This window comes from Bufo bufo, chromosome 3 (assembly GCF_905171765.1).
Source record: "Bufo bufo chromosome 3, aBufBuf1.1, whole genome shotgun sequence".
NCBI lineage: Eukaryota > Metazoa > Chordata > Amphibia > Anura > Bufonidae > Bufo > Bufo bufo.
The window spans coordinates 489267886-489294947 of record NC_053391.1 but is presented as its reverse complement, the minus strand read 5'-3'; the positions used below and the strand labels follow the sequence as shown (position 1 = coordinate 489294947).

The following is a 27062-nucleotide window of genomic DNA, read 5'->3' as shown; positions in this document are numbered from 1 at the left end:
AAAACGGATCCGTCCCCCATTGACTTTCAATGGTGTTCATGACGGATCCGTTATGGCTATAGAAGGCATAATAGAACCTGATCCGTTCATGACTGATGCATGCGGTTGTATTATGACGGATCCGCAAAAAAAACGCTAGTGGGAAAGTAGCCTTAGCAATAACAATAAGAGACATGTGAAAATAAGGCAATTAGTCCAAAAGACTATTTGTAAGTAATGGTATAAAGTGCCTGCACGTATGTTCTGGCTCTAATTTTGTAGTAGTAAATGTGGAGGCCCGAAAGGGGTTAATAACATTAACCCACATTTACTGATGTGAATGCACCCAGATTTTGGCATAAATTGCAACAGAATGTGGTACAATGTGTACATCTAGGTTTGGAAAATGCTGGATTTCTGAAGTGCCGCTAAAAAGGAGGCGTGGCTTTGTGCCGCCCGTAGCATTTACAGAAAGCGGGGGAAGTTATAGGTGAAGTCTACACCAGCCTGGAACTGGCGTAGACTTCAGTATCTGGTGCACGGTAGGGCAGAGATGCACCTGTGTCTGCCTGTTAATAAATTGGGTGCATCTCCCCAGGGCAGGGAGGTGAAGGCTGGCGTGTGGATGTGCCAGTCTTGATATATCTCCCCCAGTCTGTTTACAATGGATGCATTTAGAGACCACTTTTCTCAAAGCAGTCTGCTATCCCTTTGTGACGGCCCTTTTTATTATATCGAAATGAACCACAAAACATGGATTACATGATCTTCATGCTGTATCATATCTCCATATGATAACATGTTGGGTTGTTGAATTACATCAGTAGGGAATGAGCGAGATCCTCAGCCACCAGTGCACTGTACCATTTTTCCAGATGCTTGGTTGTTGGCCACTGATTATAGCAATCCCAGTTTGGTGGTGGGCACATATTCTTGCATGGGTAAAAAGATGCCTGGTTCTCTCGGCATGGTGTCATTCCATACATTTTTCTGCAGATGGCGCCAGAACACAAGTTGCTCTGGCTAGTATTCTGCGGATTGCTGCAGTGCGTGCCATTGTGATGAGCTGTGGTCTGATAGATATCTTCTAGCTGGTGACCTATAGTGATAACAGGTCTCTATAAGCTGTGCTATGCTCCCAAATCCAATTATACAGGCTGTTAACATTTATATTTATGAGAGGGTGTTGAACACCATATTATGTAGGTATTGTTGGATTTCTTTTATTACTGGCTTTATTCCTGCAGAACTGTGAAACCAATATATTTGGAAAATATTCATCATGAATAAATTATGACTTTTTAATGGAAAAAGTTGTGCTGCCCGTGTTTTACCAGTTGGCAGGGATACTTATTTACCTGCATGTTGATTTGTATGGACCATCTACACAATTTCTTTTATTTTTTCATTTTCAATATGAAATATTTTGAGTATTCTGCTTCCGGTTGGCTCTGAGTGACACTGGCATACTGGGCTCCTCTTTAACCAGCTCTCACCTCTAAGCGGCTTGTGCCCTCATGCTTCGGAGTTCAGTACAGGGTACAGTCTGTGACGCCAACAACTGCCCTGGATGTCATTCGCCATGCTGCGATATCCAGTGGACAATCTCTCCTAATATTACACAATCTGTGTTATAAAGTGTGTTGAATATATTGTATTCAGTACAAACCTTCTGCTAAAATGGCTACTAGAGTTAACACGGGTTTAAAGTTGGATTACTGTTAGTAATATATGAAGTTGTTTTACGGGTTATCCCACAGAAAGTATTAATGTACATTGAGAACATTTTAAATGAAGTTTTACTGCTATAATGCAATAAAAATATTTATTAGCATATATATACATACATACATACATACATACATACATACATACATACATACATACATACATACATACATACATTCATTCCAGTCTCCTCTCTGGTAGCGCCCCTGTTTTATATCATTCTGGTCCACCTTCTCCTCCAATGCCGAATAACTTCCCTTCTCCTCTCCTCAGTGCTGTTGGAGTGATCTCCTTGAGAAGCGGACCAGACAACTTTCATTCATCCATATTTTTTAGTTCATAGGTAGTTCTATCTGTCTCTAGACAATGGAGAAGGAAACTGGGGGAGGGGCATTGCATGATGTCTCTGGGGCTAAATGTGAGGGGACTGTCTTCTATACAGGTGAGGAAAGGGTTAAAGGGGTTATCCAGTAATGGATAGTGAAGACCTCAGGATAGGTTATCAATAACAGATCAGCAAGGATCCGGTACTCCTGCCAATCAGCTGTTACAGGGAGCTCTGGTGAACGCAGCTGGCCCCCGGCATCTCTCCCAGCATAGCGTCTGTGCTCGGTATTGCAGCTCAGCCCCATTCACTTCTATGTGAAGTGGGTCATGTGACCGATGTAAGGTGCTGTCACATGGCCTAGGAACAGCTGATTGGTGGGGTCCTGGGTGTCAGACCCCCAAACGATCTGATAATGATGACCTCAGGATAGGTCATCAATATTAATAATAACCCCTTTAAGATGAGCTAATTGCAGTGCACCCTGGGAAATGCAGTAGTTTGTCTGTCTTCCCACAAAAAAGCATGCAAGTCCTCCCAGATGTGACTAAAAAATTGTGGGATAACCTCTTCCTAACATCTGTTGTACATGTACAGCAGATGCTAAGTCATGAGCGGAGCGATCAACATAGCTGCGGGGTGTAACCTGGGGCTAATGTCTGCCAATGGTGATTGCAGACTTCATCTCTTCAGGTGCCACGGTGAAATGTGACCCAAAGCATCTGAGTGATGTGCTCCCGAGACTGGAACGCCTTCCCCCTCACTGAGATTGGGGAAGGCGTTCTGTAGTAGTAATAGGCCTGAGCCTGTACAAGGTGCGGCAGCTGAATTACTGAATAAAAAATGGCAAGTTTTTCAATACAGCGAATAGTGTAACGGAAAAATTAAAATAAAAATGGCCTGTTCACTTTATTTTCTTCTTGCTTCCCATGCCCAAAATAAATTGAATAAAAACTGATCAAAAAGTCTTGCAATGAGTGTATCAGGAAAAATTCTGCAAAAAAAAAAATGAACCCTCACACGGCTCGGTAGATGTAGTTATGAAACGGTTATGGGGTCAGAATATGGTGATGAAAAGAAATGATTAAAACATTGGTTTTGTTGTCGTACTGAAGGGAACAGGGCAGTTTTACTGCATAGGGAACACTGTAAAAAGAAAACCCATAAAACTGTGGTGGAATTGCATTATTTTTGTCCAATTCCACCCCATTTGGAATTTATTTCCAGCTTCCCACTACATTGTATGCAATATTAAATGGTGCCACTAGAAAGTACAACTTATCCTGCAATAGCTTGTGACTGGACAGTTACTTTATGTATTTCAAATTGCTGGTGGATTTATGTATGTATGTATGTTTTGGTTTTTTTTTTATTATATTTTTCTACATTAGCTTTTTAATTAACCGCATTATATTTTTCTTCTTAAAGATGAAGTCTAACCCCAGTGATCAAGAGGAGAAAGAAGCTACGTCACAACTGGCAAAGTCAGATGAAATTCAACGCACGCGTTCACAAGGAATTGCAGCCTACAACCAAAAAGATTACACAACTGCAGAAAGCTTGCTCAACATTGTCTTGGAGGTAAGTGGCCATCGATTGCTGACTCTGGAGATTTGTACGTACTTTTTTTCTGTAGTTATGTTAAAGGTTTTCCAGGAGTAATGCACTGCTGACTTGTCCTCAGGATAGATCATCAATATCTGATTTAGTGGGGTTCTGACACCGAGAACTGCCACCGATCAGCTGTTTTAAGGAGGCTTCAGCGTTTCGGTCATGGCTGCCGCCTCTTTACAACATACCAAGTACAGCCCTGTTCATTATATTGTGGTTGTGCTTGGCATTACAACCTAGCCCCATTCACTTACCTAGGCCATGTTACTAATGGAAGTGGCCTCACTGGCCTAGGAAGAGGCCATAGCACTCAACAGACCGCGGAGGCCTGTTTTACACAGAGGATCGGCAGGGGTGCTGGGAGTCGGACCTCCATCTTAGGATAGGTCTTACTTGCGAAACGCCTTTAATAGCTATACGCAGTTAGTCTCCCCTCCTGTATCAAATATATTGCACGATCATGACAGCCGACTCACGAATGAATGGAGCTGAGGTCCGTAACTGAAGTATTGTTTATTCTGCACAGTGTTGTAGTCACATTCTGGTAATAAAATGTCGGCTACTGTGGAAATGTGAGCAACATTCAGTGCATTCTATTTAGCTAATAGACCTTAAGTGTTTTATGCGCTGAAATGGAGGAACTCTTTAACATTGTTGTTTTTATGCCTCAATGTTTTCTCAAGGTCCTTTCCCGATTGTGTCTCCTATTGATTCTCAGAAATTACTGTAACCGCTTGCAGGTTAATAAGAGTCTGGAGTCGTCTTTTTCATTGATCCTTGTTCTAGATGTTGGTTCATACATTACCAGCACTGTGCATAGGTGAATAATCTCTATTTTATTTTAGACTTGTGTGTGGGATGCAGAAATTCGAGAGCTGCGGGCAGAATGCTACATCAATCAAGGAGAGCCCAGGAAGGCCATCAGTGACCTGAAAGCTGCCTCCAAACTAAAGAGTGATAATACATTAGCCTTCTACAAAGTCAGCCGCATATATTATAATTTGGGGGACCACGAGATGTCGCTCAGGTGTGTTTCTCCTCGGTTTACATAGAGATCAGTCTGCTTTATTGCCGCTGTGATGTTAAAGACTGAAAAACCCACTTAATTCTTAGTGCCTATGGAAATCTTTTGGTATTTTTCAGTGCAGCTTAGGCTACTTTCACACTAGCGTTCGGGGCTCCGCTTGTGAGCTCCGTTTGAAGGGGCTCACAAGCGGCCCCGAACGGATCCGTCCAGCCCTAATGCATTCTGAATGGATGCGGATCCGCTCAGAATGCATCAGTCTGGCACCGTTTGTCCTCCGCTCAGCAGGCGGACACCTGAACGCAGCTTGCAGCGTTCAGGTGTCCGCCTGGCCGTGCGGAGGCAAACGGATCCGTCCAGACTTACAATGTAAGTCAATGGGGACGGATCCGTTTGAAGTTGACACAGTATGGCTCAATTTTCAAACGGATCCGTCTCCCATTGACTTTCAATGTAAAGTCAAAACGGATCCGTTTGCATTATCATGAACAAAAAAAAATAAAAAATTTTTTTTTTGTTCATGGTAATGCAAACGGATCCATTCTGAACGGATCTAAGCGTTTGCATTATAGGTGCGGATCCGTCTGGGCACATACCAGACGGATCCGACCTAAACGCAGGTGTGAAAGTAGCCTTATTTAGATTAGACCTTCTATTGCTATGATGTTTGCGTTCTGTAATATACTGGTACGTTAATGGAAATTTATCTTTAATATTGCAGTGAAATCCGGGAGTGTTTAAAACTCGATCCTGATCACAAGGATTGCTTTTCACATTATAAACAAGTGAAGAAGCTGAACAAACAGATCCACACTGCTGAGGAGCTTATACAGGAAGGAAGGTAAACCTCCTTGACCGGGGAGAGAACTCCTGTCATGTTACCATAAGGGTATGGTCAGATGCTGCAAGTTAGTTTCAGATCATTGTCCGTTAAAAAAAAAACCCTGTTCACACATAGTGGAAGAAATCCGAATTTCTATGCATGGTGTAAATTCGAAGCCACTCTCACATGCTGTGAATTTGTGCCACTGAATTTACCCTTTACAATGCAAATGGTGACAATCTGCCACAAAATCTGCATGTCGCACAATGATGCCGATGTGTTGGATCATACTTTAGTTTGCTAAGTGGAGATTAAACCAGTTAGAAACCTCAGTTTATTAATTAGTGATGCAATTATAATACGGATTGTGGTTGTCCCAAGATTTACACCTACAACCCATCTTCAGGATAAGTAATAGGCGTCTGGTGGTGGTCCGGGCCACACAGTTCCCCACTCATTATTGCAGTTGTAGAAACCTTCAGAAAATTAGTTTTGCAGTGATTATATACATGTTGAATTATTAGATATTCACTTGTGATGTTAACAATTTAGGAATTTCCTTGCAGGTATGAAGATGCCATCAGTAAATATGGAGGCGTTTTAAAAACCGAGCCAAATGTCCCTAGTTATGCTGCACTGGTCCAGGAACGTTTGTGTCACTGTTACACAAAGGTAAGTAACCTGTGTGGTCTGAGTAGCTGTTTAATATACAGCCAGGCTCCCGTTACAATGGCCGGCATTGGAGGTAACTCCGATCACAGCCATGTAGGCCCTTAGATACCATGGCCCATAGCGACTGTGGCTTCTAAGTGGTTAGACAAAGGAAGACACCCCTTGTGAAGTGATGACGGGGTGCTGATGGGTTGTCATTGTAGTCAGTGGGGGCCATACGTGGGCCTCTAGGTCTGCCACATCTATTAGATTGTACCGGAGATGGGGCCTAATAGAATGCCTTACACTATGAAGTATTGATGTGTATTATACAAGCGTTTGGGTAATGGAGAATAAAGGAGTCTTTTTCCGTGTCAAATAATGATGATTCACTGCCTGTAAAGGATAGTAAAAATAAAACCAAAAGTTTTTAATTCTATAATTATTAAAATAAAGATCTCACCCTCTAACAAGTATCCCAATGTACAGTCACATTATGTGTTGGGAGGATTGGGAGCTGACTGTTAATGATCTGTTCTCAGCCCTGAATACTTTAAGATACATTGGATTCAAAGTCAGTATCCTCCAGCACCCTGTAACATTGTGTAGTGTCTGGATGCCATATATCATCTCACAGCCCTGAATGCATGGGGGAGATTGACAAGAAATATACCCATTTCTAATATATAATATCCTAGGCCATACTAGTGCCGGAGATGCCACATGTTCAGCTGAATACCACTCATCCTGACATAAAGTTAGATTAGTGAATCTCCTAGCTCCTGATGAGGTGTCTGCAAAAGGGACACACGAAACGCAAAGCAGGATAGGATACTACATCTTAGAAGCGGAGATATAGAGAGATATTTATATATATATATATATATATATATATATATATATATATATATATATATATATATATATATATATCGATTAGACTAAAGATCAACTGCCCTAGTGAAAATTAATAAATTAGAAATTATTTAAAAATAGAGATAATTGTTCACTGGGTGTCCGAATGCTGAGACACCTACTGATCCCGAGGATGGAGGTCTTATGTTCTCGTCCTGATGGAGTGGCAGGCAGAGCATGAGTCCTTCTGCTCCATTCATTCTCTATGGGACTGCCAGAAATGGCTGAGAGCTATATTCGGCTATCTCTGGCAGTTCCATGAAAATGAATATTATGGCTTCCGGAGGATGGGGTGAAAGAAACAAAAAGCTGCACTACAAATTCCTTAAGTGGCTGTGGCAGCAAGGGGTTAAATTCTTACTTGATAAAGATTTTTCTGCTATAGACAAGCCTTATCTATAACCTCCATTGGAATTTTCTTTCTCTTTAAAGAGTACCTAACCTTTCAACAAACTCTGCATTAAGCAATAGTACACTGTGTGTCCACAAGGAATTGCACTATTTCTGACCATTATATGACTTGCATCTGACATATTTTAGCAGCTTTCCCCCTGGTCATGTTGAATGTCTAGCTTGCATTTCTGCTATGTCTGGTGGCTGGAGACTAGCTGCCATCCACTTCACACAGAAAGTAGAGGAGAATTTACTTCCTAACCTTCTCTTACTCACTCATAGGTAGCCCCAGTTTTAAAAAGGACTTTCTGGAGAAGCACTTCCTATTTAGCTGTGCAGTCTCTTTGTTTCTCCTGGTCTCCTATCTCATTCTGCTCCTGCTCACTCCTCCTCCCTCTACTTTCTATAGACTTGTATTTACATGTGAACTATAAGGTCTATTTTACACGAGCGAGTTTTCCCGCGCGGGTGCAATGCGTGAAGTGAACACATAGCACCCGCACTGAATCCTGACCCAATCATTTCAATGGGTCTGTGCACATGACCGTTCTTTTTCACACATCATTTCTGCATTCAGTAAAAATTGCAGCATGTTCTATATTCTGCATTTTTCACGCAGCCGTGGCCCCATAGAAGTAAATGGGGCTTCAGTGAAAAACTCATGTAATCTGGATGCAATATGTTTTTCACTGATGGTTGTGAAGAGATGTTTGTAAATTTTTTAGTTTTTTTTCATACATGTGAAAAACTCATCAAACTGACTGAATTTGCATGCGAAATGGTGCGAGTTTCACTGAACGCATCCTGAGCCAATGTGTATCATTCGTGTGAAAGAGGCCTAATCCTTTGGTGGAGCCGATCTGTCCATGACTGGTTTAAGGCATTTTTTCAAAGTGAAAAGCAATTAGCAAAGGGGAAGGAGAGAGGTAAACGGCTGATAACATGAGAACTGGGCATTTGTCTGATAACATATCACAAAGTTTCTTATGGTCTCTTGTACTATTGATTTATGCAAATGTGTGTGAAAAGTTAGTGACCATTTAAAGCCTATGTTAATGCCACGTTGGGGTAAATATGTATATTGTTTGTTGTGACCTGTGGGTAACATATAGATGACCACCTAGACATAGATGTGTTTCTAGGATTGAGACTATTCCTAAGCTGAACTGAATAAATCTTATGAGAGAAATAGTAAAACATTACTTTTATTGAGATAAGGCTACTTTCACACTGGCGTTTTGGCTTTCCGTTTCTGAGATCTGTTCAGGGCTCTCACAAGCGGTCCAGAACTGATCAGTTTTGCCCTAATGCATTCTGAATGGAAAAGGATCCGCTCAGAATGCATCAGTTTGCCTCCGATCAGTCTCCATTCCACCCTGGAGGCGAACACCAAAATGCTGCCTGCAGCGTTTTTCTGTCCGCCATGTGGTGCGGAGCAGGACGGACCCTTCCTGGCACACAATGTAAGACACAATAGAAAACTGATCCGTCCCCCATTGACTTTCAATGGTGTTCATGACTGATCCGTCGTGGCTATAGAAGACATAATACAACCGGATCCGTTTATGACGAATGCATGCGGTTGTATTATTGTAACGGAAGCATTTTTGCAGATCCGCAAAAAATGCTAATGTGAAAGTAGCCTTAGTTAAAATAACTGTGTCTAAAAGATAGGTCTGGTATTGTGTGGTACTGAGTTGGGGTTTATCTCTTGCCCTCTTCTAATCGATGCAAGATTGCGTCATGCTGTAATCTGCCCTAACACCGGCATAACGGAGCACTCGCCATGAGAGCGGCAACCCCAACTGTTCCTCATACTGTACCTAGACCCTGACATGGCAGTGCCTTGGTGTTTTAGAACCTATTCTTCTATATCCAGATCATCAGGGGGTAAACAGTAGCGTGGTTCATTTGTCAGGTAGTACAGAATGGCAGGGGGGAGTTTCCCATGTTCTGCCTTCTCTAACTGTAATGCAACTGCTCGCTTGGCGGTTTGATTCCTGGATTGGCCAATAGCAGGGGAATTGGGAGTGTACCAAGTCACCACGTTAGATAGTGCCATGTCAGCCCAAAGCAAGGACGTGAAGCTTCACCTGACGGGATTGGCAAATAGTGACCCCCCCCCCTCCCCCAGTTCTCCTATTGGCTGCTGAGTAGCTGCTTCCCTATTGAGGTGGAGTTTGTTATCCTTGCTTTGGGCTGATGCGCTTGCACGGCCCTATCGAACGTGCTGAGTTGATACAATCCCACTTTCCCACTCCAGGGTTCGAGCTCTGAAGCTGTGCTTTATGGTTAAGAGAAGACCGAACGTGGGAAACTTGACACCTCCTCTCTGTACTACCTGACGAACGAAACGCGCTACCTCTTTACTCCCTGATAAGCCTATAGCACCAAGGTATTGTCATGTCGTGGCCTAGGTATGAGGAACAGTTGAGGTCGCTGTTTACATGGCGAGTGCTCTGCTATGTTGGTGATATGGGGCATGCTACAGAGTGACGCAAACTCGCACAGATTAGAAGAGGGCAACCCCCGGTGTCGCTCTGTACCAGACCTGTCTTGCATATGCTTCATCTTTTAGAAACCGTTCTTTTAACTAACCTCCATAAAAGTTAAGTTTTACTATACCGCTCATAAGATTTCTTCAATGGCTGAAGTATGGCTATAGAGTGGCATATGTCAGAGGTATACATGGGGTGGGAATGCTACTTATAGACCACATATAGACAAAACGCCATGTGATCAGAGCCTAACTACATCTGCAGCCGCTGCGGAGGACAGAAGTGACGGCCATAGCTGTCTGATTTATTTTGTAGGTTTCCTCACAAGCAGTGGAGTAATCTGTATTGCTGGTGAGGAGCGCGTTTCATGGCAGTCAGGCAATGACTGTTGGAGCCACACTGTCCCTTTGGGGAAATGAGCAGTTTGTGATGCTGCCAGAATATATAGGAGGACTCTGCATTGTTTTAGGTTGTTGGGTAGCCCTCCTGTCACTCTTCTGGGTAATGACTGCAGGAGCCTTTGTTGGGCTTCTACATGGGCTTAAATGCTGGATCTATGTGGCACACTTGTGGACATTGGTATGCTGCAGTCATGCAAGGAAATGGTGCAGATATCATGTAAATATATTTGTCTCTTCTTCTCCGCCTGACACATCAGCTTTGTACCAGCTTTCTACCTGTCGCCTTCCGTCACTCCGAGGCTGCCCTGCGACCGGGCTTAGTATTGCTTGACATCTGCTTACCGCTAATTTCCTATTGCATAACGTGGCTTCCAGTCGTTGTGTGCATTGCTGCTTATATTGTGGGGGTAGAACAAATACTCAGCAAAATATAAAATTTAATAATTGTACGACTATAAGGGAATTTAGCATCTGTAATCTTCCACATACCATTTCAGTCTCCTTTGCAGTGAATGTCTTTTTTTTTTTTCATTTTTTATTTATTTTTTGCTATGTTTTTTTAATTCAGTAATGGCTGACCAATGTTATGAACCTATACTGATGTGTCGTGGTGGCAATGAATATATATTTTTTAAAGCCGATTCTTTAACCTGGAGCATCTATACAAGACTTCAACTTCCGCATTTCTCCTTTTATTGACCATTAAGGGACTTTATATGACTGCAATAGGCCTTTATGCAATGCAGCATTATACGTATGAAAATATACTATTTTCTTGTTTATTCCAGAATCAGCAGCCTACCGAAGCCATCAAAGAGTGCACAGAATTCCTGCAGAAAGATCCAAATAATGTGAATGCACTAAAGGACCGAGCAGAAGCTTACGTGCTAGAAGAAATGTATGAAGAAGGTACTTTTCTTATTTCTCTCTCTAGTGCACAAACAGGATTATTATTGATAAATTATTAAAATGGATGTGCACTGGGACGGTGGAAAGTACCGGCATAGTCAACTGTTCTTGTCCTTTCTCAATCTATGAGATGGTAATGTACATTGTACGTTTTTCTAGCCTCTTGTGTTGATATTGGCTTGCCTTTAGAGGGAATGCGTTGTCAGAAAATTGTTAAGATCAAGTTTTTGTTCAACTTGGCTTTAAAGCATTCTTGGTGGTGTTACTTTTACTAATCCATGTTACTATCTCATTTTAAAAAACACTAAAATACTGCCACTAAGGCTTCTTGCACACAACCGTATGCCCTAAGTCTAATACACTAATGTTGAATTTTAGATACGTAAATGATTAAAGGAGCGGTCTGATTAGACACTGGGTCTTGCCACAAGAGGGTGTAAAATTGCTTCCCCGCTGTCCTAGAAAAAGGCTCTCGGGGGCTATTTTTGGGGTAATGTGCCTCTTGGGTCATTGATCATTGACTGCAAGACATGTCACACACTTAAAGGCATTTTGCCCAGTTGACAGACTTTTGAAAATTGACACATAATTGGACTGAGAGAAGCAGGATGGTCATTTTGACAAATTGCCCACCATCTAGGTCATTCTGACGTAGCGGTTAGTAGGTGTTGGCAGCAGTGGTTACATGAAGGCACGCACAGCAAACAGGCTCTGCGTGGCACAGACAGACCAGTAGAGAGGAACGTTTGAGCTGCCAGCAAAGCACGAGCAACTGGCATAGTTTTGTTGTCTGCTATCCAGACACAGGTAGCACCTTCATTACACATCACTGTATCTGCCCTGGCCATTTACAGGCATTTAGCTGTCGGAAATGTGGTGTCATGGTGCCCATTACATGTCCTGGCAAGGACAGCCAGCCAATGCCCTCTTTATTTGCAGTGGTTTCATGAACAAGAAAAGAAACGTGTCCTGTTACAGACTGGAACCCTTTCATTTTTAGCAACTAATTCGGTTTGGGATCCCACGACAGTCTGGTTCGAATATGGAATCCTCTTGGTGAGCACTTCAGTTCTGCATTTGCTGTGGAGTGACACACTGCCGCTGCTGCTGGTGTGAGGATCTGGGGAACCATCACACATCACAGTCAGTCACCCCTAATAGTGATATGGGGGACACTAACAACTCAGCTTCCAACTGGCATTTTTCAGCAGGATATTGGCTCGCACACAGCAAGGGTTTACCAGGAATGTCTCCTCCAGACACTTTCTTGGCTTGCCTGATCGACAGATTTATCACCAATCGAGCATTTATAGGACCAGTTAAGATGCCAGCTTCAGCAGCTTACGTGTGTAGGATCTACAGGCCCATCTGCAACATCTGTGGATATACAGTCAGGTCCATAAATATTGGGACATCGACACAATTCTAACATTTTTGGCTCTATACACCACCACAATGGATTTGAAATGAAATGCCCAAGATGTGCTTTAACTACAGACTGTGAGCTTTAATTTTAGGGTATTTACATCCAAATCAGGTGAACGGTGTAGGAATTACAACAGTTTGCATATGTGCCTCCCACTTGTTAGGGGACCAAAAGTAATGGGACAATTGGCTTCTCAGCAGTTCCATGGCCAGGTGTGTGTTATTCCCTCATTATCCCAATTATAATGAGCAGATAAAAGGTCCAGAGTTCATTTCAAGTGTGTTATTTGCATTTGGAATCTGTTGCTGTCAACTCTCAAGATGAGATCCAAAGAGCTGTCACCATCAGTGGAGCATGCCATCATTAGGCTGAAAAAAACAAAACAAACCCATCAGAGAGATAGCAAAAACATTAGGAATGGCCAAAACAACTGTTTGGAACATTCTTATAAAGAAGGAATGCACCGGTGAGCTCAGCCACACCAAAAGACCTGGAAGACCACAGAAAACAACTGTGGTGGATGACCCAAGAATTATTTTCCAGGTGAGGAAAACGCCCTTCACAACAGTTGGCCAAATCAAGAACACTCTCCAGGAGGTAGGTGTATGTGTGTCAAAGTCAACAATCAAGAGAAGACTCCACCAGCGTGAATACAGAGGGTTCACCACAAGATGTAAACCATTGGTGAGCCTCAAAAACAGGAAGGCCAGATTAGAGTTTGCCAAACGACATCTAAAAAAGCCTTCACAGTTCTGGAACAACATCCTATGGACAGATGAGACCAAGATCAACTTGTACCAGAGTGATGGGAAGAGAAGAGTATGGAGAAGAAAGGAACTGCTCATGATCCTAAGCATACCACCTCATCAGTGAAGCATGGTGGTGATAGTGTCATGGCGTGGGCATGTATGGCTGCCAATGGAACTGGTTCTCTTGTATTTATTGATGATGTGACTGCTGACAAAAGCAGCAGGATGAATTCTGAAGTGTTTCGGGCAATATTATCTGCTCATATTCAGCCAAATGCTTCAAAACTCATTAGACAGCGCTTCACAGTGCAGATGGACAATGACCCAAAGCATACTGCAAAAGCAACCAAAGAGTTTTTTTTTTAAGGGAAAGAAGTGGAATGTTATGCAATGGCCAAGTCAATCACTGGACCTGAATCTGATTGAGCATGCATTTCACTTGCCGAAGACAAAACTGAAGGGAAAATGATCCAAGAACAAGCAGGAACTGAAGACAGTTGCAGTAGAGGCCTGGCAGAGCATCACCAGGGATGAAACCCATCATCTGGTGATGTCTATGCGTTCCACACTTCAGGCTGTAATTGACTGCAAAGGATTTGCAACAAAGTATTAAAAAGTGAAGTTTGATTTATGATTATTTTTCTGTCCCATTACTTTTGGTCCCTTAACAAGTGGGAGGCACATATGCAAACTGTTGTAATTCCTGCACCGTTCACCTGATTTGGATGTAAATGCCCTCAAATTAAAGCTGACAGTCTGCAGTTAAAGCACATCTTGTTTGTTTCATTTCAAATCCATTGTGGTGGTGTATAGAGCCAAAAATGTTAGAATTGTGTCGATGTCCCAATATTTATGGCCCTGACTGTATGTGTGTCACAGGATACCATTCAGAACCTGTATGCCTCCATGCCCATCCATATATCATTGTGTATCCAGGCTAGAAGTGGCCCAACAGGGTACTAGAGCGTCTTTTCAGTTGTACAGTTTTCCCCAATACACCTATTTTTCCGGTCTAGTGTACAATCTTTACATTAACACATAGAAAGTTTCATTTGATTCGAACTCCGCCATGGTCCATCTATTACACAGTGAGTGTAATAGATGCCACCTATTGGTCTGTACAGATCACTTTTTAGCAGTCACCTCATTATCATCACAGGTAGGATTACACTGAATGATGGAAACCATGCATATGACAAAAGACGGGTTGCCCTGTCCAAAATGTGTCATTGTCTGCATTTCACTTTCTGATATTTTTTTTTTTTTTATATTTTGGAGTAAGAGAAACTTTTAGATTTTATCCAGATGAGTGCTGGAGAAGATGTGTTCTCACACTATTGGAGCGGTCATGACCGCTTTTGTTGTAATCATATTAACATGACTTGAGACTTAAGATGTGGAGGTGTAAGTGCGCCTTACACGAGGCCTTCTCCCCCATGTCGGTTATGTGCCTGTGTTATTAAGGTGGCGTACTGATTGTCGCTGCCACCAGAGACCTGATCCTTGATGTTGTACGAAAAGGTTAAATCTCGCCGCCTGCTAGATATGCTAATTAGAAAGATGTCGTATTGACATTTGAATTTTAAGCTGATTGATTCTCGTTAGGAAAATTGTGACTGGCTTACTCCTGGGGATTTGTGTGCATAATGCCAAATCGTATCTGTGCATAATGGATCTTTATTTGGCTTTCAGCCTTTTTGCTTCTGCTTGTATTCCAGCCATGTCTAATATTTTCTCTGGTAGGTTTGCTAAACAAGGATGCGGCTTCTCTATGTAGAAGTGTGTATTGCTCATTCTGTCAGCAGGTAAAAGCTGAGCGAGCGCTTATTAATATTATCAGCCAGTACAATAAGTTCCTTCTAAATGATTCACACCGGCTCTGGCTGATATATATGTCATCTCCTCTGCCATTAAATCAAGTCAAAAAGATGTTTATAAGGGGACACCTAGTTTAGCACCCACCAGCCGGCTCTCTGCTTTGAGAAATGGGCATGTAAGTCAGGATAAGACAGGATTTATGTCACCTTCAGATTATTCTCCCAGAAATAACCTCTCAAATGGTGAATTATTACAGAGGTGATCACAAGATTTTCAGCCGCCTTTGGAGACTAGATAAATAGGATCAGCGTAGTTGAATGTATTATTTGTGATCCTGAGAACTGTGCCGTTCTATCTGTCCATGTTCCCAGGCAGAATATACCATCTCTTTTTGCAATTCCCCGTTAGCAGAAGGCTCGGCCTCCTTAGTAAAAATGTTCAAATACTCAGTAAACCTTTCTAGTTTCTGCTGCAGAGTTTTCTATGGCAGCCTGTATAATTATATGCCTGGGGACCCTCTTGAAAGCATTGTTAGCGCAGGCACATAGTGTCTGATAAGGATACATTAAGTTTACTTAAAGGAGTTGTCCTATCTGGAAATATATTGATGGGATATGCCATAAATGTCCGATTAAGTGCAGGTCCCACTTCTGTTTCAGGAACTGGCCCCCATTGTCAATGGAAAGCACACGGTGCATTCACCGCTACTGCTTTTCCTCGAAAAATAAGCCCTACCCCGATAATAAGCCCTAGCTCTATTTTGCCGGGTTTTTGGAGTAGGCTTAAAATATAAGCCCGACTCCAACAAAAGGGCCTAAATACAGCCGAATTTTATTTTATATAAAGGGAAGATGGGGGAAATGTGCGGGCTGCAGCAGCTCAGGAGCGCTCACTAATGGCTCCTGAACTGCCATGAAACTGTGGGCAGTGAATTAGCCTTCAGTGAAGCTGCCAGCCCACGCATACATCACGGCACTAAGCAGGCGGCTTCACTAAATGCTAAATTATGCCGGCAGCCCACGCTTCCCTTAACTTTCACGTTGGGCAGGCTGGCAGCTTCCCTGTATGCCCTGTACTGCTGCCAGGCCACACGTTCTTGCTTACATGAAGGAGTCAGCAGGAGGATCTCCTTCTCCTCTCTGCTGCCTGGAGAAGCTCCCTACATCTCTTCCGTGCCGTATCTGCTCTCCCTGGTACGATAGATTGCTGCCTAGGTCCCTTGGGTAAGGACTGCCCATCCATAGGAATGCACCCATACACTGCAGGGTGGTTATAGTCATATTTAATATAAACATTGTCCAGGGACTGTTCTGTAATGGGCATGTGTCTATATAAAATATGTTCATGGAGCCAAAATAAGCCCTACCCCAATAATGAGCCCTAACCCCCTTTTGGTATGAATACTAAAAGGGGGACTAAAAAAAAAAAAGTAAAGTAAAGAATTGTTTCTAAAAAAAAAAAGTGTTTAAAGATTCAGATCACCCCTCCCCTTTCTCAACTTTGCATATAAAAATAAATAAGCAATAAAAAAACAACTTGGTTTCAGTGTCCAAACTATTAAAATATAAAAGTATTCTATACAGTGAATGCTTTTATGGAAAAAATTTCTGAATTGCTGTCTTATTTGAGTAAAGATTTGAGTAAAGATAACAACATGTCATTTTTAGCACGTGGTGAATAGCCACGGCCGGGGTTGGCTGTGGCCAGAAAGATTAAAGAGCATCTTTTCCTGTAACCCCTTGCCCTGCTAATCCTTTGTGGATAGGGAATAAGTTAAACCCATTTAATGTGGACCTGTCGCCTCTCCTGACATTTCTATTTTAGTAAATACTGGCATTCTCCATGCAGTAACAATTCTGGAACAACTATGCTTATGACCATGTTCTGCCACTCCCTTATTATTCCTGTTAGAAGTCAATTGAATTACTTCCAATTTTCAATGAAGGTCCAGATGGGTGTTAACAGTTGAGGGTGTGGTACTGCCACAGTCTGACACTGTCCATTCAGTGTTGCCACTGGCAGAATGTGCAGTGACACCTCCTGGCAACACCCAGCTGGACCTTCATTGCTGGTTTGGTACAGCACCTAGGTCTGCCATATTACGCATGTTTGACCACTGCATTTGTGCCGTAACAAGGAATAGGTGGCACAGGACTCTCTCATTCTGTGGATCCTTGTGTGGAGTCCCTAGTGATTAGACATTTATCACCTATCTTGTGCATGTGTGATGAATGTTAATAGTGGCAAAACCCTTTTAACAATCAGTCTGAAAACTTTGCTAATTTATGGCAAAAAAGCATCTCAATTGCGTTTTACTCATTTTGGTGCTAGAAATCATTTTTTGAATTGGTCTTGTTCTGTCATTTGTGACATACAAGGGGTTAAAAATAAGTGTTTGCAATCTGTCAGGTCTGTTTTCTTTCCCATCATCTGACAGCTCATGTGTAGCTCTTTTCTCTGGTCTCCTGACCTCATAAACACTCATTAGAGCTCAATTCTTAACAAACTGATATGAAGGCCAGGAGATCAGAGCTACAGATGACCCAGCAGATGACTGGATTGAAAGAAACAGAACCTGACAGACTGCAAACAGGATGATTTTTTTTTTTAATCCTTTGTATGTCAGGAAACATTGAACATTTTTATTAGAGACCAATAGAAAAAAAAAATTGCCCAAAATGAGTAAAATGCGATCATAAAAATGCCCCTGAAGATGTCCATAGCCTTTAATGAATGTTCTGTCTGATCAATGGCTCTGCACAGGGTGATATGTCTACACATCTCCTGCTGACTCCTGCTTGTTCCCGGTATAGAATTGCCTGTGTGTTCTGAGTTTTCTGATTTCCGTGCAGCCAGACAGCATTTGGATGTTCCAGACTGTAGAAATGGAATCTTTTTCATGTGTTAAATGACTATTAAACACCTCCGTCTCCGCGCTGACATGAACGCAGATGTCACATAACTATGCTCTTTTATTCTTCCATTACCTCTCCCAAGTACAAATGAAGTTGTGGATTCCTACCGCGCTTATAAGTGACTGGGCAGTATATTAACTTGTCAGCTAGCGGGTAGGCTGAGTGTTTTGACAAAGTGGTAAATGTCAGTGAGAGCATCTGCTTATCTACACCTAATGGCGAGTGCAATTTTTTTTATTTTTTTTTATTTTTTTACCTTGCCGTTTATCAAGCCACTTGTTGGTTGCGAATAAAATGTATTTATAGGAATTGCTTGAAGGCTTCCAGGAAAGCTGGAGTTTGACACTGATACATGTTGATCTTGTTCCAGCAGGTAGAAAAAGCTTCCACTCGTGAGACATTCAGGTTTTTTAGTGGCCTTTTCAGTTTTGTTTTTAATTTTTTATTATTACTGGGATTTGAGATGTGATGTTTTTCAGATCCATGTATTCATGTCATACTTCAGGACAGATTTGCACGGAGCTGTCAAGCGTCTAAGTAATATAAATTGGTTGGCACCTCCTGCTGTCTTGCTGGGAAACAGCACAAAAGACAAATGTAACACTCGCTGAGAGGGAGCATCTGCTTGGAAATCATCTGATGCAAATACTTTGTCTTACTTAAGACACCTTGGAGTAGGCCAAAAATAGAGCGGAGTAGAGAGATGCTGGTTCCATGTCACATAGAAGACAACAAAATACTGGGGCATATTGAGCATTTATATCAAATAACACGTTCATGTTCCGTCTCTGAGAGGGAAATGTGCAAAACCTGTGCTTTGTGTAATAACTATAATGTGTGTGGCATGCTGAACATCACTTAATCTGTTGTAACAGGAGGGGTTCTGCAGGTGAGGCTTCGATCGCTGCTCCAGTATTCTGATGCTGATATAACACGGGGAGACGTAGTAAGGGTCCTTACTGTTCTTCATGTCTTTTCACAGCTATTCGGGATTATGAGACGGCACAGCAAAACAGCGAAAATGATAAACAGATAAGAGAAGGTCTAGAAAAAGCACAAAAGCTCCTCAAGCAGTCCCAAAAAAGGGATTACTATAAGATCCTGGGGGTAAAAAGGTATGTTCTTCAATATCTCATGGGCAGATGATGGAGGTTCAAAAAAGTTCTAATGATTCACTGGGAAAAGGAGTAGCTGTAGGTTGATAAGGAAGCAGTAGTATGCTCCCTCCAATATAGTTACCTGTACTGTCCGCAAAGCTACACTGATCCCAAAACTGGACATGTTCTTGCAAAAACTGTCAGGCAAATGACCCAACACCCATTCTTTTGCTCTCGGAGGTCCCTTTTCATGAAATGAAAGGGATATTACAATATTAAAGGAGTTTTCTGGGAAGCAGCAAGTCCCATAAAGCCACCCTAATTATACATAACACCCTGGTAGAAAGTTTACAATATGCTTACTAGGGCTGCACGATATATCGCAAAAGTAATCGAAACGCGATAATCGGCAAATGCGATTCGGCGATTCGGCCAACCCGAAAATGCCGCGATTATATATGAAGGGGCCCCTATTGATAAAAAGTCCTCTGTCCTATTGATAACAGGTCCAGCCTGTGTACTTACTTTCACAATGAATGCACTGCAGTGACGAGCGGGAGCGAGCGAGGCAGCCGGCCGTCACTTAATTCAGGAAGCAGGAGCGTGACTAAGTGGGAGGAGCGTGACAGTGACGTCAGTCACGCGCCGGCCGGCTCGCTCTCTGCACTGCAGTGCATTCATAGTGAAAGTACAGAGGCTGGCCATTTTATGAATAGGAGAGTTATGTGAGCAGTTTAGGACACATAGGGCCATGAGGGGGACCAGCATAAGAGGCTATATGTGTGTCTTATGCTGGCCCCCCTCGTGGCCCCATGTGTCATAGCACACATCCCCAATAACAGTGCCCTCCACAGGTCCCCCATAACAGTGCCCTCCGCAGATCCCCCATAAGTGTCCTCCCCAGGTCCCCCACATAACAGTGCCCTCCGCAGATCCCCCATAAGTGTCCTCCGCAGATCCCCCACATAACAGTGTCCTCCGCAGATCCCCCGCATAACAGTGTCCTCCGCAGATCCCCCGCATAACAGTGTCCTCCGCAGATCCCCCGCATAACAGTGTCCTCCGCAGATCCCCCGCATAACAGTGTCCTCCGCAGATCCCCCGCATAACAGTGTCCTCCGCAGATCCCCCGCATAACAGTGTCCTCCGCAGATCCCCCGCATAACAGTGTCCTCCGCAGATCCCCCGCATAACAGTGTCCTCCGCAGATCCCCCGCATAACAGTGTCCTCCGCAGATCCCCCGCATAACAGTGTCCTCCGCAGATCCCCCGCATAACAGTGTCCTCCGCAGATCCCCCGCATAACAGTGTCCTCCGCAGATCCCCCGCATAACTGCGCCATCCGCAGATCCCCCGCATAACTGCGCCATCCGCAGATCCCCGCATAACTGCGCCATCCGCAGATCCCCCGCATAACTGCGCCATCCGCAGATCCCCCGCATAACTGCGCCATCCGCAGATCCCCCGCATAACTGCGCCATCCGCAGATCCCCCGCATAACTGCGCCATCCGCAGATCCCCCGCATAACTGCGCCATCCGCAGATCCCCCGCATAACTGCGCCATCCGCAGATCCCCCGCATAACTGCGCCATCCGCAGATCCCCCGCATAACTGCGCCATCCGCAGATCCCCCGCATAACTGCGCCATCCGCAGATCCCCCGCATAACTGCGCCATCCGCAGATCCCCCGCATAACTGCGCCATCCGCAGATCCCCCGCATAACTGCGCCATCCGCAGATCCCCCGCATAACTGCGCCATCCGCAGATCCCCCGCATAACTGCGCCATCCGCAGATCCCCCGCATAACTGCGCCATCCGCAGATCCCCCGCATAACTGCGCCATCCGCAGATCCCTCGCATAACTGCGCCATCCCCAGCCGCGTCAGCGGCTCATATGGGAAAATCCAAGCAAATAGACCTCTAGCACAATTCCCTTTAAAATATCGCATCGCACATCGTTATCGCAATTTTTAGGGCCCTAATCGCAATCACACAAAATTCCCATATCGTGCAGCCCTAATGCTTACCTTTCTAAAGTTGTATGAGTCAGTCTCTTGGGAATCTGGTCATGTTACGCTCCACTTCTGTGAACAGCGCCAGAGCTATTCCTCTCCCTGGTGCGTGCATAGATGAGGTGGAAGGAAGAGGAATAATTCCGGGCCCTTCCACAGTGGAAGAGATGGCCCAACCATGGCCCAGGCATAAAGTAATGATCTCAGCGGAAGCAGGATTTTCAGAAGAGGAGTGTGATGTGACTGGGTTCTCAAGAGGCCAATCCACACAACTTAAAGGGGTTGTCCAAGTTATTTCTATCAGGATAGGTCCTAAGTATCAGATCGGTGGGGGGGCATCCTTTCACTGTTTACCTGCTTGCCATTGCAACCGCAGCAGTGAGCAGCTGTAATTACACCTAAGCCATCCCATTCACTTCAATAGAACAGCTCATTCCTATTTAAGTGTATAAGAAGGAGTGGTCCCATAGGAATGGATTTTATGGCTATGAGGTCAGTTTATGAGCTAGTGCTAGAAATGGGGTCTTCAGAATCCATTGTTGCACTCTAGGCTGTGTTCACACAGTGGTTTATTTCTGCTGCAGAAATCGGAGGCCGACCCTTGGATTTCAGGTGCGGATTTGTTGCTGTGTGTGCAGCAGGTCTGCATGAGGATTAGCCCCATTGTCATTCATCTGAAATAAGTAGCATAGCTATGTCTGCTGTGGATTTGTATATTTATTTATTTTTTCTTCTGCTGTGATAAATTTCTGCCCAGCAACATTCTCACTGCAGGTGAACGCTGGCTTGGGATGTGGTGGTTGTCAGATTATTTGTACTGGTTACTTGAATAGCACTGAAAATATTTCAGCGCCTGCGAGATGCTCCACTAATATGAAATCTGTTTCACGCTTCTTTTTCATGGTGACTCACAGGAATGCCAAGAAACAGGAAATCATAAAAGCTTATAGAAAGCTGGCACAGCAGTGGCACCCAGATAACTTTCAAGATGAGGTACAAAAAAAGAGCGCAGAGAAGAAATTCATTGACATTGCATCTGCCAAAGAAGTCTTAACAGATCCAGGTAACCTGTACTGTTACATGATGATGCTCCCAGCTTAGTGCGCTTGGGGTATTAAACTGGGCCGTTTTACTGCTGTTAACCCCTTCTTGCACCTGGGCATAACTGTACATCCATGGTGCAGGAGGGATGTATGTAATACAGCTGAGACTTAGCTGCAGTGACCAAAATCAGATAACTCCAATCCCAGTCATTTAGCCCCTCAGATGCCACAGTAAACTACAGCAGCATCTAAGGGGTTAAAGGAAAGCGACTAGCTCTCTCTGTCCTCCAATTGGAGTGCCTGTGGCAAAAGTGCAGGTTTCTGATTGGTTACTATAGCAGCCTGGGGCCTTGTGAAGGTTCCCAGGTCTGCCATAGTACGCTGCCTGTTAATAGGTAGCCTGTCAAGATTCCATAGACCGTGTTAGGCTACTTTCACACTAGCGTTCGAAGCGGATCAGTCTGATGTTTCATCAGACGGATCCGCTCCGATAATGCAGACGTTTGCATCCGTTCAGAACGGATCCGTTTGCATTATTACTTAGAAAATTTTCTAAGTCTGAAAGTAGCCTGAGCGGATCCGTTCAGACTTTATATTGAAAGTCAATGGGGAACGGATCCGCTTGAAGATTGAGCCATATGGTGTCATCTTCAAGCGGATCCGTCCCCATTGACTTCCATTATAAGTCTGGACGGATCCGCTCGCCTCCGCACGGCCAGGCGGACACCCGAACGCTGCAAGCGGCGTTCAGGTGTCCGCTCACTGAGCGGAGGCTGAGCGCTGGCAGGCGGATGCATTCTCAGTGGATCCGCCTCCACTGAGAATGCATTAGGGCCGGACGGCTGCGTTCGGGACCGCTTGTGAGCCCCTTCAAACGGAGCTCACGAGCGGACACCTGAACGCAGGTGTGAAAGTAGCCTTAGTGGTCTGTTGCAGTGTATTCTGTTTCAGATAATCAAGTCTCCCAAGGACACACAAAATAAAAATATTAAAATATAGTAAATCGGCCCCATTTTACATATAAAAATAAACATAATTGTTATCACCGCATCGAAAAAGGTCCAAACTGTTACAATATAAAAACAATAATAATGCACGGTGAACACAATTACAGAAAAAATACAAAAAACTGCCAATTTTCAATTTTTGGTCACCTTGCCCCCACAAAAAAAATGGAATAAGAAGGAATCAAAATATATGGATCTCAAAATAGTACCAATAAAAACTACAGCCTGCCCTTCAAAAATACACCCTTCACACAGTCCTGTAGAAGGAAATATTAAAAAGTCCTGCAAAATAACAAGCTTCATGTCTGTGTGAATGGGGAGAAAAAATTTAAAATGCTAATAAAAAAATTGTCCTAGCGCTGAAGGGGTTAACAGTCTTGCCACTATTGAAACATTTACTGTTAAAGGGGCATAGACCCAAGTTAGCTCAGAAAAAAAAATCTAAAAACAAATGAGCAAACGGTGGAAGGTGCATCACATATACGTTATTTTGTGTGTCATTGTATAAGAACATTTTGATTTAAGATTCAGCAAATATTTGCAGAAAATCGCTATTCTGCAGTCGTCATCCATGACCATTATAGGACATTTGCTCATTGCACTATTTGGCCTTGGACACATACAATGTGGAGAGGAGATTATACATCAGAGAAACCAACTCAAATTCAGCTCTAGGGATAACCTATAGCTAAACAACCTGTTTCTTATTGTTATACCAGCCATAAATATAACCAAACCTTTTGGCTGGAAGTTATAACCCTGGTTCCACCATCCCCGATAGTGAGCAACTGCACATTAGGGTATTGGTTATTATAAAGAAAAAAATAGAATTTACAAGGGAAGCTCCGACTAGACATTCTGCCCTCTGCAGGGGATATGTAGTATTACAAATGAATGGCTATCCCTGTAATACTGTATATGGACAGGCTGAGCCACAAACAGAGCACCCTGCTCTGTGACATACATACAGTGTTATAGATTACAGGGTTCTCTGGGACTATAATATTGATGGACTATCCTTAGATAGGTCATCAGTATCAGATTGGCGGGGCTTTGACTCCCAGCACCCCTGCTGATCAGCTTTTCTCCAGTATCTCTGGAGCAGCACTGGAGTAACCAGCGTAATCCATTAAACAGTGGGAGGAACTGCGTAGTTTGTGCTACTGCAGAACAGACGATCAGGTACACCATCAATTTAAAGTCCTGTACAACCCCCCTTTAATTAAAGAGGTTGTACAGTATAGAAAAGCAATTTTCAAATACCAAATAAGAGAATTCTATGTTATCAGGGGAATCCTCAATTTAGGGTTGTCATGTTTGGGCCAGGGTGGAGAGCAGTTAGGCTTATTGCACACGAACGTGTGCGCTCCATGGTCGTATTGCGGACCGCATTTGCGGATCCACAATACACGGGCACCGCTCCGTGTGCATTCCGCATCACGGTTGCGGACCCATTCACTTCAAATGGAAGAAAGACGAGACAGAGGGGATATGATAGAAACTTTTAAATACATAAAGGGAATCAACAAGGAAACAGAGGAGAGAATATTTAAAAGAAGAAAAACTGCTACAAGAGGACATAGTTTTAAATTAGAGGGGCAAAGGTTTAAAAGTAATATAAGGAAGTATTACTTTACTGAGAGAGTAGTGGATGCATGGAATAGCCTTCCTGCAGAAGTGGTAGCTGCAAATACAGTGAAGGAGTTTAAGCATGCATGGGATAGGCATAAGGCCATCCTTCATATAAGATCGGGCCAGGGGCTATCCATAGTATTCAGTATATTGGGCAGACTAGATGGGCCAAATGGTTCTTATCTGCCGACACATTCTATGTTTCTAATGGGACCGCAAATCTGGAGATGCAGAACAGAAGAACGGAACCCTACGGAAGCGCTATGGAGTGCTTTCGTGGGGTTTCGTCCCTTCCGTTCCGCAAAAAGATAGGACATGTTCTATCTTTTTGCGGAACGGCCGGATCACGGACCCATTAAAGTGAATGGGTCCGCGATCCACTGCAGCTGCCCCACGGTGGGTGTTCGAGCACGGCCACGGGGCGCACACGTTCGTGTGCAAGAGGCCTTACCCTTTTGGAGGAGCCTGTGCTACAGACAATCCATTGATATGAATAAGCACTATATATTACTTTTCCCTTTATTTCCGGCAGGGGTACTTACTGCCATGTTTCCTCATAGATAACAGCTGATTGCTGAGGGTGGGGAGATACTCTGTGATCTGCTTATAGTTAATTTTAAAATCTAAGGCTTATGTGACCACGATGTTATTCTTTCCCATTATGGCTGCTTTCCTGTTTTTTGAGGAATTGGTGTGGACGATATGTTTAGCTCTGGTTAAAATCCTTACTGTGCTGGTTTTCTTGAGTTCTGTTGCTTCTGACACTCAGTTTAGGAGTCCCTTGAAGACCTAAATGTTTGATATGTGTTTTATGTTTAATAGAAAAGAGAAGTCGATTTGATGCAGGTGAAGATCCTTTGGACCCTGAGAGCCAGCAAGGAGGAGGTGGGGAACATTTCCATCGAGGATGGAACCAGTGGCAGGGATTCAATCCATTCGGCTCAGGAGGACCTTTCAATTTCAAATTCCACTTCAACTAGAGACTAAATTGGTGGCACTCTCACGCACCTTGCTAGCAAAGAAAATAAAATGTTTTGTTACAGAGCTGTACAACTTCCCCGGGAGATTGGCTGGATGACTGCTGTGCAGGCTTCCAGTCAAGTGCAGTAAAGTCAACCAGACACAGCTGTTTGGACACATTGTCAGAGAAACCTTTTCATTTTCTGAGTATTGAAGACAGACTTGAATTGGTGTCCAGCTATTATTTTTCTTCCCAATGACAGTATTTCTAGAGGAAGAAATACTAATTTATTTACCTTCCTTCATCATTCAGGAACAATCCTCAAGTAGGGAGAGTTCCAGGACCCTCAGCCATCTGAGGACTTATCAGAGATACCAGCTTATATTAAAGTGACAGTATAAAGCCGTGCCAAGTCTTCATACCTAAACTGTTTACCAAGGAATTGTTACCTACCTGAAACCATTTTCCAAATATGTAAAATGAAGGTAGATTATATCTACTCTACTTCTCAGATGTCTAGTCCTTTATAATCCAGACACTTTATTCTGGATCAGCAGACCCATGTGTAGGTCTCCAGGAGGTTCCCGAAACCCATTAACACAATCCTTTACCAGCAGCAGAGGGGAACTGCTCTCAAACTGTAGTGTGCTTGTTTCAACTAATGTATTATATTGAAGATCTATTATTCAGAGGGTTCAGGCCTCTTTCATGTAGTTCGTGAGTGTCAGCCAAAACCAGGAGAGAAGCCCTCAGATGTGCTTCTGTTCTGGGTAGGCTCCACTCTTGGTTTTGGCTCAGAATCACTGACTGTATGAAAGCGGCCTACTGAGATAAAGGGAGTCAAATCTTAAAAAAGCCAAGGTGCATCTAAATCACAAGCCTTGTGTACTTGCACCTAAACTACCACAGCAGGCAGGAAAGTTTATTGGGGGAGGTTTATTATGCTATTTGCACCAGAAAAGTGGTTTTAAAAAGTCACAAGGTGTGTATGTGTGGTCGCAAGTAACTCTTTTTATGCCATCCTTGCTACTTTTCCAAAAGGGGGGCATGGCCAACATCTGAGACCAATTTATTTTCATTTACTCCAGTTCTCTGGTGCAAATGAAGGCAGAAATCTATGGCAGCTCTGAGCTGGCGCATGGA

General features: G+C 43.4%; 1 protein-coding gene across 1 annotated transcript in view; it reads left to right on the top strand.

The window, feature by feature from the left end:
• The window catches only part of DNAJC3 (DnaJ heat shock protein family (Hsp40) member C3), a 57191-nt gene extending 30619 nt beyond the window's left edge, over positions 1-26572 (top strand). Inside the window, exons 5-12 of the mRNA XM_040425308.1 lie at positions 3461-3613; positions 4489-4670; positions 5389-5508; positions 6057-6162; positions 11137-11257; positions 19148-19280; positions 22191-22339; positions 25781-26572. Coding sequence (XP_040281242.1) covers positions 3461-3613; positions 4489-4670; positions 5389-5508; positions 6057-6162; positions 11137-11257; positions 19148-19280; positions 22191-22339; positions 25781-25938 — 1122 coding nt within the window. The 3' untranslated portion in view covers positions 25939-26572. The remainder of the gene's footprint in view (positions 1-3460; positions 3614-4488; positions 4671-5388; positions 5509-6056; positions 6163-11136; positions 11258-19147; positions 19281-22190; positions 22340-25780) is intronic.
• The last annotated feature ends 490 nt before the right edge of the window (positions 26573-27062 follow it).